General features: G+C 42.2%; 2 protein-coding genes across 2 annotated transcripts in view; one reads left to right on the top strand and one right to left on the bottom strand.

Moving 5' to 3' along the window:
* Window positions 1-399: 399 nt before the first annotated feature.
* galnt3 (UDP-N-acetyl-alpha-D-galactosamine:polypeptide N-acetylgalactosaminyltransferase 3 (GalNAc-T3)) lies at window positions 400-8,948 on the top strand (the record flags this gene model as incomplete). The annotated part of the gene is made up of 11 exons (XM_080753460.1): window positions 400-664; window positions 1,071-1,311; window positions 2,707-2,879; window positions 3,600-3,749; window positions 4,195-4,429; window positions 4,559-4,676; window positions 4,806-5,006; window positions 6,593-6,724; window positions 7,737-7,838; window positions 8,391-8,543; window positions 8,835-8,948. 11 exons carry the CDS (start codon window positions 400-402, stop codon window positions 8,946-8,948), a joined length of 1,884 nt encoding a protein of 627 aa, XP_080609586.1.
* A 4,591-nt stretch (window positions 8,949-13,539) lies between these two features.
* Window positions 13,540-20,273, bottom strand: part of csrnp3 (cysteine-serine-rich nuclear protein 3) — a gene marked incomplete at both ends in the record, with an annotated part of 10,894 nt that continues 4,160 nt past the window's right edge. The window contains 3 exons of the mRNA XM_080752608.1: window positions 13,540-14,691; window positions 15,814-16,110; window positions 16,702-16,961. Of these exons, the coding sequence (XP_080608734.1) occupies window positions 13,540-14,691; window positions 15,814-16,110; window positions 16,702-16,961 (1,709 nt within the window). The remainder of the gene's footprint in view (window positions 14,692-15,813; window positions 16,111-16,701; window positions 16,962-20,273) is intronic.

The raw sequence follows: 20,273 nt of genomic DNA, 5'->3' as shown, positions 1-20,273 counted from the left end.
GTTTTGATGATAGTTTTCCTTGAATGTGTGAAGTGCACTGATCTTTTTAGTTTTGTGTGATTATAATATTCTCAATAGCATCTCTGTCTCTCTCACTGCAGTTGATCTTAGTATTTACTTTTTATTTTATATATATATTTTTTACTTATTTTTTCCTTTTTTTAAACTTTTTTTTTAACTTATTTTACTTATTTTACTTATTGGCTGTTTTAATTAATGAGTTAAAGAGACGGATCTCAACGGAAGTAAGCCTTGCCTTAACTGAGTTTCCTTTTAGTAGACCTTGTATCCCTGAATTGTACTGTCATGAAACTGTACCTTTTCCTAAAAACCTGATCCTTTTGTATTACAGGTCAAAGCAAGTCTTGATGAAACAGCCCCCTCTCGTTGTCAAGAAGAATGACCACTCTCCGCAGAGTCCTCCGGAGGCGTTTGCACCCACTCAAACTGGCGGTGGTGGCCATCGTCTTTGTCACTTTCCTGTTCTTCATCCAACGTGAGGTGGGGAGCCAGGGCCCGGCGCAGGAGGAGCCGTGGCTGAGAGAGATGGCCGTCAAGAGGGACGCCGTGGTGGGCATGGTGATGGGGGCGGTCCACAACCTGCGGGACGCCATGCCAAAGATGCAGATCAGAGCCCCCGTTCGCCAGCCAGACAACGTGGAGGGTAGGGATTATCGTGATAAAAAACACTCACGATAGTCGTATGGTGGAGATTTAATTTATCGTGATATCGTCCTCCGTCATGCACTGGGATCAATTCACCTTTTATTTGCCGAGTTGCATATCCGGTACCACTTAAACCCTCTATAATTATTAAAAGGTACTTATAATATACGTACTTAATACATTCTTTTTTCACTCTCTATCAAATGTCTTTGCAAAAAAATAGCCGATCTACATGCTCACAACGCATCACGTTGCGATGCGTTGTGAGCTTGTAGATCGGCTATTTTTGGGCAAATGTTCCGCCCCAGGATAATGGATTTTGATTATCGCGTTAATGTCGTAAATCACGATTTGTTTTGTCACAATAATCGTGATATGACATTTTCATATTGTCCCATCCCTAGCGGGGGGCCTGTCCTGCGTGCCGGGCCACTACACCGCCGCCGAGCTCGGGCTGGCCCTGCCGCGGCCGCCGCAGAACCCCCGCGACCCCGGGGCTGCCGGGAAGCCGTTCCACACGGACTCCCTGAGTCCTGCCGGGCAGAAGGAGAAGGAGAGGGGAGAGGAGAAGCACTGCTTCAACCTGTACGCCAGCGACCGCATCTCCCTGAGCAGAGACCTAGGTCCCGACACCAGACCACCAGAGTAGGTCATCTTTTTTATTAAAGATTTGTTTTGGGCTTTTATGTCTTTATTGGATTGGACAGTAGACTGACAGGAAACGGGAGGAGAGATGGGGAGCGATATGCGGAAAAGGTCGTCCGGATCGGGAATCGAACCGGCGACGCCGTCATGCGCCTGGACCAGTAGGCCAGCGGGCGCCCCCAGAGTATTTCATCTTGATCAAAAACAATGAACACACCTACCTGAGTGTGTTAATTTAATCCACTGGTTCCCAAGCACTGGGACCATTTGTGGATCGTGTGCACATTTTTTATGGGTCCCTTAAGTTTTGGTTTCCTACATTTAGTTTTTAATTATTACTTATTTCAAAAACATTTTCAAAAAACATTCCCCCAAAAGCTAAGATTTTCATGATTTTCTAACTAATCTAATTAATAAATAAAAGAAAAATCTAAAATTCCATAAATTAGACAACAAATGTTTAAGAAGTAGTGAAAATAGTGATCTTGTAGATTTGCTGTTTTCACTAGTTTGGGTCCCGGGCAAACGTTTAATCCCTATTTTGGGTCTTGAGCTAAAAAGTTTGGGAACCACTGATTTAACCCCTGAGAGTATAGTCATGCAAGGGTCCAGTGTTGATTAACTAACATTCTGGGTTTTGCTGTGGGCTTTCACAACAGTTTGCCATACCTTCCAAGACGTAACTTGAGTACCACTTATTTATCAACATGAATAAGTGGCCATCCAGTGTATGTGGTTTGCCAAATGTTGTCACCTTTCAATTACCTCCTTTGGAAATATTCTTGATTTTAGAGGCGCACATTCACAAGAGTCACAGATTTGCTCCACCTAGTGGAGTTAAATATAGCTTCAATGAGTCCATAGGGTGAATCAGTTCCCCTTTTTATATGAGCTTAAAACTGTCTTACTGGCTCAAAATGTAACCACAGCTACGTATGGAAAACCCACAGAAGGAAAGGGAGATATGATATAGATTGTTTCCAACAGAAATGCCTGTCTAACCATAACAAGTCTATAATATTTGCTATTGGTTACTGGGGGAAAATTTCACTCAAAAACCACAGGGAGCTTTTTTCTCTCTCACTGAAACATTGTTTCAGTGTGCCTGCCCAGTTGATGTGGCCAGTTCAAGAAGAAGTACAGTTATGTTTGGCTAATTAACCCAGTCTGTCCATGTTCCGACTATTTTAATAGGGTAATTTACAAAGTCTCTCCCACCCTTAATATGGCTGGGGCATTTCAAAGGCTGCCACACATGCCGTGTCACAGCCGAAATGGACACCCCACACGGGAGGGGATCTCTGATGTAATAACCGCAGGCTATTGTGCTGCTCGGGGAACTATAAAGGACACTGGATCTTTGTGCTCACTCTCTGTGTCCCCTTCTCCCCGCAGATGTATTGAGCAAACGTTCAAGCGATGCCCCCCTTTGCCAACCACCAGTGTGATAATTGTGTTTCACAATGAAGCGTGGAGTACCCTCCTACGGACGGTCTACAGTGTCCTGCACACCTCCCCTGCCGTGCTCCTCAAGGAGATCATCCTGGTGGACGATGCCAGTGTGGACGGTAATTCTGTGCAGGGCCCGACCAGGACCACCCTGCTTTCTCCGCTGGATTTAATTTCAGACAGCCGGTTTGGGGCGGCCGGCCGGGCCCTTTTTGGAGTGCCATGAAATGTGCCGAACGGAGCTCCAGCTCTGTGGCTCGTGAAGAGGGTTACAGCAGGAAACAAGAGGGCTGCTAGTGAATACTTTCCTGAGAGGAGCTAGCCGCGGTCATGCTAAGAAATGAGTCAGAATTGAGTTGGCTCCTGGAAATGGGTCACAGGTCACGAGGGGAGGGGGGAGGTGGGCGGGGGGGGCGGCAACAAAATGCAGGAGAGGAGAGAGGTTTCAGGGAATGAAGTCGGTCTGACACTCAACTGTGTGTTTGTGGTAGTAGGGTGCTATTAGAGCGACCAACACCCTGGCTGTGTAGTTCCAGGAGCCGGTCAGATGGACTTGGCAGCCTGCCAATGCTGAGGATACAAGCCAGACGGCTCTTTCTCTGTAGCTCTGTGCAATTGTTAGCGTCCATGCTGAGTGCTATGAATGAATCACATTAACACAATACTGTAGTCATGACGAAAACTCAGTGAGTGGTTTTGATCAAAATGTTCTCCTTTTTTTATTTATTCATTCATTATTATCGTCTCCTCCACCCTGATTGTATCACATTGTGGTCATTGTTGACCGAGTGTCCATAATTAACCCTATGTTATTAACACTGGATTTCCTATACTTCCAGATGTGTTGAAGGATGAACTGGATGAATATCTAAAGCGTCTGGACATTGTTCGGGTCGTCCGCCAGCGAGAGAGGAAGGGACTCATCACTGCTCGTCTGCTGGGTGCTTCTGTGGCCACCGGCGACACACTCACCTTTCTGGATGCCCACTGTTAGTTGACACCGGTGATGTCAAACCACCTGGTTATTCACACATCCTGAATAGACAGAGACACAGTCCTCAGACACACCCATTGATTCACATGCACCCACTCACTAATCCACACACACACCACAATGTATGCCTTGTGTTGCAATGCACCTGGCATTCTAGGCTCAGTTAAAATGACTTGCAGTTATTTAATTTAAGGATGTCAACAGGTATTTAGCCTGATCTATACTTGGGTGTGGGGTGGGTGTTGCACATTGAAAATGGCAGATCTACAAGTTCACAACCCATCGCAGTGTGACACATTGTGAGCTTGTAGATATACCATTTTCCGTGTCCAATACCGCAACTAAGTATAACTCTACTTTATTATTGTACCCCATGTTCTAAATGATAGTGGATATTATCAAGGCTCATGTTTTGATACATACAATGTACTGCTTGGCAGGCGAATGCTTTAATGGTTGGTTGGAGCCTCTTCTGGCCAGGATAGCAGAGAACCACACAGTTGTAGTGAGTCCTGACATCACCACGATTGACCTCAACACGTTTGAGTTCATGAAGCCATCCCCCTATGGCCAGAATCACAACCGGGGCAACTTTGACTGGAGCCTGTCCTTTGGCTGGGAAAGTCTGCCTGATCAAGAAAAACGAAGAAGAGAAGATGAAACATATCCTATAAAGTGAGAAAACAATCAGTACATTGTGTACTTTTATTATTGACTAATATTTTGTATTATTCAGTTTGAACATCATTGTAATCCTCTGCTCTACAATGTGAATGTAAATTCTACATTTAACTTTTTCTACAGGACACCAACATTTGCGGGTGGCCTCTTCTCAATTTCAAAAGAATATTTCTATCATATCGGAAGCTATGATGAAGAAATGGAAATCTGGGGTGGAGAGAACATTGAAATGTCATTCAGAGTAAGAAATCACTGCGATGTCCTCATTGGATTTTCTCCTGGTGTGTCTTTGCAATATCCCAAAAAGTTGAGTTAATAGGTAGGTGTGTGCCTGCCATTATAGACGTGTTTCATTGCCTTTTCGCTGCAGGTGTGGCAGTGTGGCGGTCAGCTGGAGATCATACCCTGCTCCATTGTAGGCCACGTGTTCAGGAACAAGAGTCCCCACACCTTCCCCAAGGGCACGCAGGTCATCGCACGCAACCTGGTGCGCCTGGCCGAGGTCTGGATGGACGACTTCAAGGAGATTTTCTACAGACGTAACCAGCAAGCCACACAGATGGCAAAAGATGTACGTAGTACAGCTCCAGATGCTAGTGTGCGCTTCAGACATCCATTCAGTGTATTACTCATCACTATGCTCAAAAGGCACAAAAATAATTGATTCCCGTCTTAAACGGCAGGGGTTTCCTCTGGAATGTTTTAATTCAATACTGTCATGCGTGGCAATATGATTTCTTTTCCTTTTTTCTCTCTCGTCATCGCCTCATGAGGCATGTTGGGGCAACCCAATGCTGAGCTGCCTGTTGGTTTTATACAGTCAGGACTAAGTCTGAACATGTGTCACATATAGAAGCATTCTGTATGGAGAAACCTGGAATTACACATGTGTAGAGAACCACAGTGTTTTGCTGTTGTGATTCGTAGTGCATGAAATCCCTGGATATGAGAAGTATTCTTTGACAGAGAGAAATAGATTATTGACTTAGAAACCCTCTGCCCGAGGCTGTTGGAGGTTCAAAGCTGTTAGGAGACAGAGAGCGGGGGCCCAGGGGAAGTCTGCTCTGGTAAATGACACAGACTCCCAGCGTTTCCCAATACAGGCCCTCATCTTTGTGCCATAAACAGGTCTCCTGGGGCTATACCTCAGAGAGGGCTAGGCCAGCGGGCCTCTCCCGCTGCCTTCAAACAGACACACTGTCTTTAACAGCCTCGAGGAATCTGCCATAATAGTTTTCAGTGTGTGTGTGTGGTGTTTATCCACGTCATTATAGTAAGTACTCTCATTATTCCAGAGCTGGTGGTGCCCCAAATCCTTTCAAATGTACTACACATAGAACTATGAAAGGGACACTGATTGAATACTGGTGATGTGTGCAGGAAAAAGTTGTCATTAGGCCATTGGACCGCAGCAACTGCAGTTTGAAAGCAGAAGTAATCGTATGAGCTGTCCCCACATCGAAAAGCCAGTCACTTTGGTCTTAGTTTGGCTAGCTTTGTTTGTTGAATAGACATTTCTTCTTTCTTGAAACACGATGAGCACATCTTTTGTAAACACTAAATATAACCCTGTACCTCAAGACAGTCGGCCTATAGCCATTGTGAAATCAACATTAGAATGTTCAGTTCTCAACCTCATCAACCTGTAAAGGCTGGTGTATACTGTATGTGGCAAACACAATTGTATTGTCCTGTAACTGCCATATTTAGTCGAGGGTAGTTAAATGAGGGAAGTAAGAAACTGCAAATTCAGAGTATTCTTGATGTCATACTATTTTCTATTTATTTGTGCTTGTCTTCAAACTATAAATAGTTAACAATGCTTTATTGCTTTTGTTTGTATTTGCAATTTGATTAAATCGATCGGCTCAATAGAATAGAATTGTGCCATTTCAACTGTTAAATTATGTAGCCAAGCCATCATCATGTGGTAATTTGAGTCTCTACTCTGGTAGCCTGATTTATACTTGATTGCACTATTGTCTTGCACGGAAAATAGCCGATCTACAAGTTTGCTGTGACACGTTGTGAGCTAGTAGCACAGCTACCTACGGTGCGAGAGACCGCGCTAAATCGGGCTTTACAGAGCCTGGCCTGTGTTTAGAAAATGATTAAAGTTCCCCTGCCGTAATGGCTGCCTGGAATTGTTTCCCACAGAGAACCTTTGGAGATGTCTCCAAACGCATCGAACTGCGCGAACGGCTGCAGTGTAAGAGCTTCTCCTGGTATTTAAACAACGTCTATCCAGAGGCCTTCATTCCTGATCTCAACCCACTCCACTTTGGCTCGGTAAGACCACATACACCGCACCACTGCCTCCTCCGTTTCTTTCACATCCCCACAACTGTCTGGCCACTGTGGGTTTAACCACAGCGTGGAGGGCCTCCAGAATGAGCTGTTCCAGTTGGCCACGGCCAGTGGTGGAAAGTAACCTAGTAAATCTAGTGCTGTACTTAAGTACAATGTTGAGGTACTTTTGCTTTACTCATGTCCATTTTTCAATACTTTATACTTTTACTCCACTACATCTCAGAGGCAAATATTGTATTTTGTACTCCACTACAATTATTTGAAAAGTGTAGTTACAAGTTACTTTAAAGATTTTGATTATTAATCCCTATTAATATTAGTAATCCTGTTCTCTATAATGCCTCCCCCTGGGCAGCCGGGGCGCCTGATGGAGGGGAAAGGAACTGGTTGGAATAACGTGTTCCTTCCACACGCTACGTCCACACCGGGGAAATCCCCCCTGTCATGTGAAAAGAAGCAACTTGGACTCATCATGCACTGAAGGAAGCATGAAGTCAGTCCGTTGTCTCCCCAGGCGCGGCAGAGCGAGAGCTGAAACCAGGATTACAGGTTAGGTAATTGGCACTGGGTGAAAAAATGGGTTACAAAATCGTGGGATAAAAATTATAGAGAAAGAAAGATTTTGATTATTATTAGAAAACATACGTTAACCAATTAATTCATATGTACTTCATCTATTCAAAAATAGCAAAAAGAAAGCTCAGAGCTAATGTTTTGAAAACCTATAAAATCAGACATTGTGCATAATGAGAATCTTTTACTTTAGTTTTGGTACATATATTTACATATATTTTGATACTTTTCAGTACTTTTGTACTTTTACTCAAGTAACTTTTTGAACACAGGCCCTTGTAACAGAGTATTTCTACCTTGTGGTATTGGGTACTTCTCTTCCACCACTGGCTAAAAGCATGCAAGCAGCGAGATGTCGTAGATGTTTGAACAGCTTGTGTTACTGAATTACTTGTGTGTTTTGTCATCCACATCACAGGTGAAAAATGTTGGTAAAGACTCCTGTCTGGACACTGGGGAAAACAATGAGGGTGGGAAACAATTGATCATGTACCCCTGTCACGGTCTAGGAGGAAATCAGGTAGGATGGGCTTAATTTATCTTATCCGATTGCTGCTGTCTGACAGAGACATGTCTCCAAATTAGTTTTTTTTTCGTACATTTATGCCCTACTTTGTCATACAAGTGTCATGCCAAAGTTGCAAAAATAGCCTATCTACAAGCTCACAACGTGTGAGCTTATTTTTTTGACCATTTCTGAAAATCTTTGAAAGTTAAAGTCTGTCTGTGGGTTTATCTAACCAATGAAAATTATTAACAAGAGCTTGAGATTAAATAATGGGAGTGTAGTGTTGTTCCAACACGAATTACGACGTTGCGTTCGTCCGACTCTCCCCATTACTAACCTTATCTCTAACCCTAACCGCACGCATAGCCACATAGTCGGAGTAATGAGACGTAAGACTGACGTATTCCTCCCCTAATACATTGGGTCCATTGGAACAATGGTTAATTTTTATTTGTATTTTTTGTAATGGTTTTGGACATTCAAGGTTTCTACCCGACACAGTGACAAAATAAATAATACTCTGTTTCAATCCGAGTAGGTGATGGTTTTCTGATTGTTTTTTAGTATTTTGAGTTCTCCACACATCATGAGATCAGACACAACATTCAGAAGGAGCTGTGCTTACACGGGGCAGAGGGGGTCGTGAAACTGGAGGACTGCCAATATAAGGGCAAGAACACGTTTGTCGGAGCCCAGCAAAAGTGGGAGTTGAAGGAGGTGAGTATTGTCTACTACAGCTGGTTCTCAACCTTTTCAGGCCGCAACCCCCAAAATAATCATATTTTAACTGGGGTCCTCCCACCCTGATGAGCAGTAAGAGTCGAGGAATTACATTTTGCTCACAACTCCTCACAACGCCCTCCTGGGGGTCCCGACCCACAGGTTGAGAACCACTGGTCTACTGCAGCCATTGGACTTCTTTTTTTTTACTCTTGAGTGTCAGACAGCGTTTGACATTTATTTTCTTGTAAGAAGTAATACATTTTGTCTGTCTTCTGTCCATTATAGAACCAGTTATTCTACATGCCAGGATGGAACATGTGTTTAACTTCCCGATACGAGCACCCATCACTGACTCCCTGCAATCCATCAGACAGATTCCAGCTCTGGTTCTTCCACTGATCAACCATGGACCTCTTTACCAATGAACACACACTGTATGCATGTGCATACTAGGACCATGGCTATAACGCAGTTAACATACTTTTATTTTTTAGATTTCATGACTGCATCAAGTTTTTATTTATTTTTTTATACTAGAAAAACTGAACTGCTGCTGGAAAGTTTGGACTTTTGAAGATGTTGCGTGCAACCGCCGGAAGGAAGCATTCAATCTTCTTCAGACTGTGTATGTTTGCTTTTCAAGCTTCCCTACCAAGCAAAGACAACTTTCTGCTGAAGAGGCTGTGAATTGAAATTCATGGCACAAATGAAGACGCCTCTCCTTTTGTTCCCCATTTTTGTTCTAATCAACAATTATTTGCAATATTCTTTATTTGTATCTAAGTTTTATCTTTAACGACAACTCTGAATAATTTATGAAAATAACTTTATATAAATCTATCGCACCATATACTGTAGTAGATCATGCAAAATGCGACAAAAAGAAATGTTTTACATGGGTGCAATTTAAACATTCTGTCCACAGATAATGCACCAAAGACACTGACCAGGAAGGCTTGAATCATTTATGTTGAATTGTGTAGCACTACTTTTTATGTAAAGCCAAACTGGACACTATTGTTGAGAGAATATCCAGTTGCAAACATTCATGGAATGATCATGTTTACCACTAGTGGGGGAGGTCTTCCTCTATGTTGGAGGGTTTGAGGTGGCAGAATAATAACCCACAACCCTTACTTACAGTCACAAGAGTGCCTTCCAAACATTCATGTAATGATCATGTTTACCACTAGGGGGGGAGGTCTTCCTCTATGTTGGAGGGTTTGAGGTGGCAGAATAACCCACAACCCTTACTTACAGTCACAAGAGTGCCTTCCAACAGAGGTTGGAGTTGGATTCACTTTAAACAAACCATTCAAGGAATGAGTTTACTTCCAAAGTCAAGAATGAAACGGTGTTTTTCATTAAAAAAATATATTGTTAGATTCATACTGTACATAAAGAGAGAAAGCGTAAAGGATATATTTTTAGTGTGCTAGCTATAGTTTCAGTTCCCATTTTAGAATTGACCCCTAAGATGCTGCAGATACTGTACAATATGCAGTGGAAAAAATGCCTTATTTTATATTTTGTGTTCATGACTGGATTGGTATTGTAGTGCAAACCCTGTAGTGAACGGAACATACAAATACAAATGTATTTGGCCACACTATTTTTATGTTCAAATTAAATAATGTATTTGAAAATCTTGAGTGACTTTTAATTCCTCTAGTGACTAGAGTCTAGTCTAACAAAGTATTAATTGAAGAAAACTGAATGCTTCGGTGATTAAGCAGAATTTACAGTAGGTAATGAATATAATGGGATAGTAGGACTGGGCGATATGACCATCACCCAGTCCTATTCAATATCACCATTTTTGCAAACTTACCTCGTTTCTGATTAATGAATTATTATTAAAAAAGAAAAAAAATGAAAATAGTCAAGCTGTGAGCTTGTAGATCGGCTATTTTTGCTATTTTTACATGCCACCATTGTACCACAAAAATGTTATATATATATTTTTAAAAAAGTGATTCTTGATAATTCAGTTATAAGTCTGTTATTGGTTCTAAATATCTGTTTCATTTTTATATATATTTATGGTTAATTCCCCAGCCTGAGTTTTAATCCCGCCCTAGGGCATGTTTCACATAAGGATTTTGTGGCAATCTGAGAAATGGCTACCTGAATTTAATAACAATGAATTTATTTTGCTCTATAAGCAGTACTTGATATTATGCCATTATGTATTATCTAGCTTATAGTTGATTAAATTGCATCCATTGCTGCTTAAAGCCACGTTGTCTCATTCCCCACTGTTATCAGCAGAGGGCACTTTGCACTAAAAAGATCCCCAAGCTGTTGAATAACCTAAACAAGGTTATTCAACAAATATCAGAGACTGCCTGGATGATGATGGGTAATTACATTTACATAATAATTAGTTTTACTGCATTGGTGATAAAGGACACATGATTTCAAGTCAGTTTATTTCAAAATCATGTTCAAAATGAAACAACCCAACATAACTTGTCTTTATCTACAGTTATAAACCAAACACATTGAAACATTTATACCATTTTGTGCAAAACGTATCCTGTTTCACAGAATATGAAATATAATCGAAATAAGGAAATCAGGCACATGAAGCTTGTATAACTCACACAACCAGCATGAAACATAGGACAGTTTTTAAGACAGATAAGCAATTTACTCAATACAGACCGTTTCAGTAAACCACAATAAATACACATTTCAATATATCATTCATAATAAATACTGGAAAAAATCAAACACAGAAATACTTAACTGGATGCAATGTCACTGTATGTACCCTTCTCATATGCTTTGGCACACTGGTTCTGTATTCTAGGCTATGTTGATGGCACTGATTGCCTGAAAACAGTCTGTACACTTTATTTGACCACTAGGGTGACATGAAAGGAGTGAGCTTGCTGGGCATTCACTAGGGCTGCAATTATCCCTTACTTTTTCGATTCATCGAATATTTGAAAGAACTGACGAACACAGAAACACTCCAGTACTGACCATTGTGAATACAGTGGATGGGCAGGATAATTGCAGGCTTGGAATAGGGGCAGAATGGCAGATATTGTAATTCATGCAGGAGCAAACAGCTCAAGGTAGAGAACTTCAGCAAGGTATTTCAGTAGTTAATATATGCACTGAATTATTGCAGTCCCTAAATTGCATTTTTGATATCTGAGGCATTGATTATATCACAAGCATTCACTTTCCTCTTTATATCACTCATTTCATGAAGAGGTGTTAGGCGGTTATTTACAGATTTTTGGCAGATCATAATAATTTGTTTTCATCTGTTTATTTTCAATGGCTCATTGGACTTGGACAATTCATATCAATTCCTGATATGAATTGCATTTAAATTTGATTGTCAATCTTTTTCCTCCGTTACATATTATTAACAAGAACCTTTTTTGGTTTCTTGCTTACCATACAATTCCAAGTATAGAGTGGTACTTACATTATGTACCACATATAGTCAATCGGATCTGTTTGCATTTTCTTTGAGGATTCTTCTAGAAAAGCCATTGAATAGCCTTCAAATTATTGCACTTAACACTTCAGTAACACCAACCAACATCATTACTGGATCTGAATAAATAAAACATCTCAATAAGCGCTGAAGTTGTAATAATATTGCGTGGAATGTGTATATTGTATTTTCTTTCCTGTCCTACACAGCTTTCAAATACCTGCCACCTTTGACTTCATTTATGAAATACTGAAAAACATTTGGTTAGGTTATTAAAATTATATCTACAGCACATAATACTGTACTTCAATGGAGACAGGTTGTTGCATGGTGAAGCCCCATATGCAGTTACTACTAAGAATGATACTGTCCTGTTATTCCCATAGGCGACGGTGTCAGGATTTGATTTGTAAAAAATCATAATAATACAAATTTGAACAATTATGCCCAAAATATGTATGCCAGGGTTTATGTGGTTAACATATTGTTTTTATTTATGATATTCTCAAACATAAATACCCCACACCCGACCCAGCAAACTGAACCCTAGGTGGTACAGTATAACCTCAAGTATATGATATGCATTTGGAGATATGTCAAAGTGCTACTTTAGTATATCCCTGTATACACCATCAATGAATACCTCTCAAGAATAAATACTTTGTTTGTGGTGACACTTCCAAACCACATTATTCTAAGAGTAAACATTAAAAAAGAGGGACATATTTCACTGTTCAAGTATGTAAAAACAACTGCATTTCATTGGACCCCTCTCCTACACAAAAGTGCAACAGGTTGTGAATTATTTTTGAATAGGCTATGTGTGAAACCGCTGTATGCTGTTGACGTTGTATTCCAAACATACAAATAGCAAGTGCTTTTCAGATCATAGAAAAGCATGGGTTGGTGACTAAGTGGAGAAAAGTGTACACTGGCGTATGTTGATCTGTTTGTTTTATAAACCAATGGTCAGTTTTGCATGAATGCCACTGAGATCCCCAAAACAGCATGCTTATCATTATCAAAACATTTACAGTATATAATTATACACATAGTTCAGAACCAATAAATAAACTGTGACAATAAACCTTTTTTTGCACATTTGACACAAACAGTAGACATAGAAAAGTTCCATCTACAGTACAATATCTGCTTAAAACTAGAACTTTACATCTGAAATAACAAGATACATTGCACAGCGTAATATTTGTTGACGTTTCCACCTTGTGGATTAAAATACTGTAGTGGAGAAACCTCGAGAGAAAGAGAGAGAGAGAGAGAGAGAGAGAGAGAGAGAGAGAGAGAGAGAGAGAGAAAGAAAGAGAGAGGGTGAATCCTCAGACATTTCCATCATGAACTTGAGGCTTAATAGTTATTGATGAAAATGTACTGTGATTCTGTAAATTGCTTTGAAATGTAAGGTCAGGTACTGTAAAAGGCCATGAATATGTTCCCTTAAAATACCACTTGGTCAGGATTCTTCTCAGGTAAAGACACAGAATGAAAGAACACTTAAAATAGTTAGGCCCTTTAAATGGCCGTGACCTCGGGGCAATGGTCTGATAATGGAAGGGTCTTAGTACTGTCTGCTAATGAAGGTACTTCAGAAACCCCATTAACACTAGACTCTTCCTGTGGCTGCTCTGCCACTAAACAGGGGCTATTGTGGCCGTAGGAACCTTGGGAGTTATTGTTAAGGTAGTTCTGAAAGTCTATCTGATTCTGGTTCGGCACAACAGGCTGCTCTGCAAATGTTGATTTGGAGAGGGCTTTCTTCTCTTGCTCAGGCGTGCAGCAGGCTACTGGGGTTGTTGACGTGCCATTGGTCAGAGCGAAACTGTGACCGGCTCTGTATTGTTCCTCGGCTCGTTTAGGGTAGTCTGTGTACTGCTCGGCAGCCATGTTGAATGGTCCATGGGGCATGTTGCCATTGGTAGTGCTTACCGTGTCCTGGAATGCTAAGGAGTCTCCGTAGGGTTCACTGGGCTGGCTGGTCGGCCCATTGGCTGAGACCACGCTGGAGCCGTCCAGCTGGTAGTACTCAGCGGGAGAAGAGTTGATTAAATAAGTGTTTCCATTCATGTGGCTCTCGTGTGTCACGGGGGCATCGGGGTAACACAGCACTGAAGACAGAGGGACCACCTCGGTGTGGGACACAGGCGGAGTCGCCACCCCGTCCTCAAAGTCCTTCTCTTCATCGACCTCGTCCTCGTCCTCCTCTTCGTCAGAGTCACTGTTCCCTAAGCTCTGAGTGCTGGAGTCAGACAGCCCGCTGCAAACACTGCTGCTGTCCTCTTCGTCGTCTTCGTCTTCCTCGTTCTCCTCCTCCTCCTCGTCATCGTCGTCTTCTTCGTCCTCGTCATCGTCTTCGTCATCTAACGGCTCCCCCATCTCGCCTGTGGTCTGCAGGTGCATGATGGTGGTCTGCGGCACGGGGTCTGCCAGGGAGTATTCCAGACTGTGCTGGGACTGGACGAGGGGGTTGCCGTTGCCCAGGCTATTGGCCTCACTATGGTAACCGTTGGTAGGGGAGGCCTGCTGCTCGCGACTCTTCTCCAGCTCCAGTTTCATGATGGTATGCAGGAAATGGGTCCGCACACGGATGGGATTGAACTCTACCCTTCCTGCCGAGTTGCTGCAGCCCTCCTTTGTACAGCCACAGGGAAATGCCATGCGGTCCACCTAAAGGGAACAAAACACCTGTTGGTTAATCTGCAACACATTCTTTGTTTGCACATGTTGCACTAGTTTGACAATGAGGTAAAAGAATTATCCCTTAAAGAAATTGCTATTTGGACAAAGCCTCCCACATTCTTTTATTGGACACTGTTGGACACCCAGTATAAAACATAACATTAAACATAAACATTGACTTTCTCAAACTCCTATAAACAATTTAATTTAAATTTGAAAAATACGGTTTTGTTGAATAGATTGCATAAGAAAGAGGTTGCAGCATGCAGGGGTTAAATCCTACTTGTCCGGTATAAAGCATCTGTTTCTGTCGCTTTAATAATAGAGCTGCATGGGGCGCCCGCTGGCCTACTGGTCTGGGCGCATACCACTTAGTCTTAGGCAGTTTGATTCCCGATCCGGACGACCTTTTCCGCATGTCGCTCCCCATCTCTTCCCCCATTTCCTGTCAGTCTACTGTCCTATCAATAAAGGCATAAAAGCCCAAAAACAAATCTTAAAAAAAAAAAAAAATAATACAGCTGCATGATATGGACAAAGTTCATGTTGATATTTATGCCAGATATCTTGTAGTCGAAACAATATAAATGTTGTATATGATACCATGAGTTCAAATTTGTGATTTACATTTTCAGTGAAAACAAAGCATTATTCAAAAAATAGCATATTACAAGTCAACATCACTCTTATTTTGAATTGCTACTGGGTTCACCCCTGTTATTTGATATTCTAAAAGGGCAACAGTGAAACTAAGCATTCTTCTTATTTTTGCATGAGCAATATGAGACAAGAGGGCATGCTCGTCTCATGTACAAACCCACCAGTCTCTTGCCAGATTTGAACTCTCTTTACCTTTTTCTGCACAACACGCAGAGAAACAGAGGGGTGATTTTCCTTTGACGCTGGTTAAAACAAAGGGATGTTTGTTATTTGCCTGGCTTTAGCTGTAGCCTACAGCAGGAGTAAATTGCTGATGTCCATGTTGCCTTTTGGGATATTAATATTACGCATGTTCCTATCTAGATAGCGATACGATATATATTGTCAAGCTCTAGTTAACAATACTTTCCTAGGCTTTGAAAGGCAGATATGCATGTGGTGGGGATTTACCTGGCACTTGATTCCTGCCACGCTGCAGGCACAGGTCTCTGGGTCGCAGAAGACTCGACAGTCACAGCCACAGTCCTCCCTGGACATCCGGATGGCCCTCAGCTCATGTTTCTCCTCCACGTCGATCTTCTTCACTCCTGAGGTGCGCAGCAGTGCTCGCCTTTTCTTCGTGGTGAGGGGCTGTAGGAAGAAATACTCGTCCACCTCGGTGTTGTCCAGGTCAATGTCGTCGTCGGAAATGTCCTCTGCTGTGAGCGCGTTGGCCTCCTCCGACTCCACTGTACCGTTCTTAGTCAGCTGAGAAAACAAGGTTCACATTCAGGCTAGTTTGGAAAGTATAGTAAGCCTATTCTTTGGCTCTCTCAACAGAAATTACGTATTTTCTTTTTTTACAATATTCTCTTGGCCTTTTCTGCCTTTATTGATAAATCACATTAGACTGACAGGGAATGGGGAGAGAGAGAAGGGGAGTGACACACTGCAAAGGTCGTCGGGATCGGGAGTCGAACCCGCGACACACTAACGCAGCCTAGGTGCCTGGACCGCTGGCATAGCGGTCCGCATAACACATTTTCAATTAAAACAGTTGAGAATACATTAATTCTGTGGAGAGACGCCATGAGGCACTTTGTCACAGACGCATAGGCAGCAAGCAGACAGACAGTGGAGCCCAGTGACAAGCCGTTGCCTGTAACACAGAACCAGGGTCGCACATTCTTAATAAATCCATTAAAAATACTTTCTTGATACTGATTTCTATTTAATAGCAACCTTGGTGGAAATATGAACGCCTCACTTCGGGCTATTCAATTAAGCGCAGCATGATGATGATAGCGAAGTGATATTTGGGAACGAACGGCGTGACCCCGATTGGAAATAAGCAGGTACCTTGAGTTTAATGGAGTTGAGTTTCTCTTCCTTCAGGTGGTCTCTTAGCATGTCCCTGTGGAGTCTCTCTTGTTCCAGGGCAAACTCGCCCAGGGAGTACTGTCTAACCCAGCTGTGTCTGTTGGACATGCCAAGCGTGCTGCCCCCCTGGCTGGGCACACTGGTGAAGCCCTGCCGTCGGCTGAAGTAGTACACCGTCACATTCTCAAAGTGCACCCTCCTGGTCCGCAGGCGTTTCTCCCTCTTCAATATAGAGTCAGCTTCATGGGAAAATGGACATGGGAGTTGTTAGAAAAATATATCATTTTAAAAGGGAAATTAACCCTAGGCCAATTCTGTGAGTTTGCTGCGATATAAAGGTTTAAAATCAACAAACGGCAAGGCTGACCTTAGTTTAGCATAGTCAGACAATCAGAGATCTCTGGCTGTCTGGGGAAATCTAAATTCAATGTACGGTTCAGGGATGCTATAAAAAGAAAAGAAAATGTTTCTGCCCAGTTTTATCACATTAAAATGGGAGGTTGGGGCCTTGGGGGGGGGGGGTGTTCATAGTAAACTCTGCCATTGTCTTATAGGTGTTTAGGTGCAAACACCTATAAGACAATGGTATCAGCAGAGTTTGTGAGATCTGCAACATGAAAAATGTCGATGGGACATCGACATTTTAATTTAATAATAAGTGTGTTAGATTTAGGTGTGCCAATGTGCAGGTATTTAAAATTCTATACAGTAAGGCTATTGGTCACACATGAGCAGATGCAGGCGAGTGGCCAATGCAAAATCTGTGTCCAATTCACCAAAGTGAATTTAGAGATTTATATGATAGCGACAAACTCACAGCATTGGCCAGGGGTTTAGTTCCCCTTTAAAAATGTGTCTGCATCGGTCAAAGTTAAATTAAAATTCATGCTCCTGGTTGAATACACTGTGTGAAGAAAAATGAACTTTGTTGATAAACTATGAACTGCAGCATAGTGACATCACAAATATATTTATTCGGCCTGAATTTATATAATTTAAATGTTAAATGTTTAAAATATTCTTTAGTAACACAATGCCTTTGTACATCCACGTGAAGCTTATCAAAAACATCAAAGGCATGTATAATTTGTTGAAGAAAAACGGATCGATATTTGTTGGAATAGTAATCTGAAACACAAGTCTAGTTCTTGCTCGTCAGCCTTTTAGCACGCTTCAGGATTATCCTTAACTCAACCCAGCTTCGAAGGGAAGGATTTCATCATTTATCTTTGCTGCCACTTGGCATGCAAGCCCTCTTCAGAGTGGCTTTTTAAGGACAGTTCTTCACAAGGGAGGGGCAAGGGGGAGGGCAACGGTGTGGAGCATAAATAATCCCCTGCCTGGGCCAGAGATGTAGTCCTGGTTCACAGACGCAGTGCTCCCAGCATTCACCCCGTATCAGACAGACAGGACAAATAGAAACCATCTGCTTCCAACAGCTCCCCACCCCATGCAAGAGGGACAGTTAAATTAGCGCTGCCTGAGAACAAATGGAACCTTTTCCGTTTGTACACACTCACACACACAGCGTTACAGATGGGTATTTGTACATTTTTGTACACAGAGTTACAGGACATTATATCACTCAGGATTTTACAGTGAACAGAGTTGGATGTAAAGCTTTGTTAAACAGAATATATATATATATATATATATATATATATATATATATATATATATGTTACAGTATGTTTGGGTAACTCAGGACGGTAAGAGTAAGAGCGCTTGTTTTGTCGTTCACCACACACTTAACCCACTCACTATTCATGGTAAAGCAGTCGAACAGGTTGATAGCTTCACATATCTTGGACTCACTTTGGACAATAAACTGAGGTTTGATCAACACATTACATCTATCCATAAACGTTTTCAGCAAAGACTTCATGTAATCCGTAAGCTAAGATCACTCTCCGTTGCCCCCCATCTTCTGTTATTACTGTACAAAAGCATTATACAACCTGTTCTGTTGTACTGCTCTGCATGTTTCTTCACCATACTGTCCATGCCTAACAGAAACAAACTTTACAGTATTACCCGTATTGCTTCCAAGATCATTGGACTTCCCATACCCACACTGTCTGATATGAACGATAAGGCCATTACACGCTTAGCACTCTCAATAACAAGTGACACTGACCATCCTCTGCATCGCCACTTTGACCTAATGCCATCTGGGCGAAGATACAGAACCTTGGCGTGGCAAAAAGTTCGGTTTAAAAGGAGTTTTGTCCCCTCAGCCATTGCTGCACTTAACACTCTGCTGAACAATCGCCCCCGTCGCTAAGAGGGTCTTTTTCTGTGTATAGTGGGGTACTGATGACTTGTCTGTGTGATATGTTGTGTTGTCTTTTTGGCTATGTGTTACATGTTGTTTCTTGTTTGAACAGACTGTGAAGACAAATTTCCCTCCGGGGACAATAAAGATTATTATTATTAATCACCACCAGATGGCGACGACAGCCCATAGACAGCCATTCACTAGTGCAGGCGCTGACGTCACTCGTTTGCGACTCTCTTTCTTTATTTACTAGCCTAGCTGGGCGGTGTTTAGCCATTAGCTTAGCCATTAGCTTAGCCATTAGCTTACTATGAGCGTTTATCGTGGGCTTGCCCAGGCCTTACGGCCTGGGCATAAATATAACGATTGCATTCACCACGGCTTCGTAACTCGCGCGGCCGGCGGAGCGCCGCGCGGCCCTGGCCCGCTCTTCGCGGCCACTCGCGCCTGCGGCGCTCGGGGGCGAAGAGCAGGACCAAGGTCCGCTGGCCTTCGCGCCGCTTGCAATGTCGTGGACAATCGAGCGGCTCCGCCTGGAGGACGTTGTTGTGGCGACCGCTTGCTCCGCCCCGTGCGGCACCACGAGTGCTCCGTTTCTCGACCGTCCTGTTTCTCTAACAAACCGTGACATATATATATATATATATATATATATATATATAAATAAATAAATATATATATATATATGCACACGCACGCATGCACACACACACACAAACACACAAAACATCCCATGGGTATTTTCCTCTCAAAGCACATATAAAATGGAAGCATTTGCTTGGAGCATATATTAAAGCCTAAAAAAACATACCTGACAGACAGGTTCTCTCTCTCTCTCTCTCTCTCTCTCTCTCTCTCTCTCTCTCTCTCTCTCTCTCTCTCAAAAAAGAAGTGTTCTTCCTCTAATGCCCAACAAAACTGGTTGTTTAAGATCTCAGTGCCAACACACAGTCAATCTCTTTCTACATTTGACACCTCCTGTGGAGCTCAAGTTTTAGGGCAAAATGTATACTTTTGTTCCATGCCCCTAACGTACAGTCCCCTTATGCCCTTAACCACAGAAATGTACTAAATTGTTCAAAAGAAAATAGCCAATCTACAGTACAAGCATGCATAGTGACAAGTTGTGAGCTTACAAGTGCTATTTTCAAAACAGCTTTGAAATATTTTGAATTTCTTTTTTATTTATTTGTTGCTATAATGCCATGCCCAAAAGTTGGGACGTTAAACTATTAAGACAAAAATATTAAGGAAAACATCTGTGTAATTTTAG

This window comes from Nannobrachium achirus (assembly GCF_963921795.1).
Source record: "Nannobrachium achirus genome assembly, chromosome: 22".
NCBI classification, from domain to species: Eukaryota; Metazoa; Chordata; class Actinopteri; order Myctophiformes; family Myctophidae; genus Nannobrachium; species Nannobrachium achirus.
The sequence above is the reverse complement of the archived record's forward strand: the minus strand, read 5'-3'. Positions and strand labels throughout refer to the sequence as shown.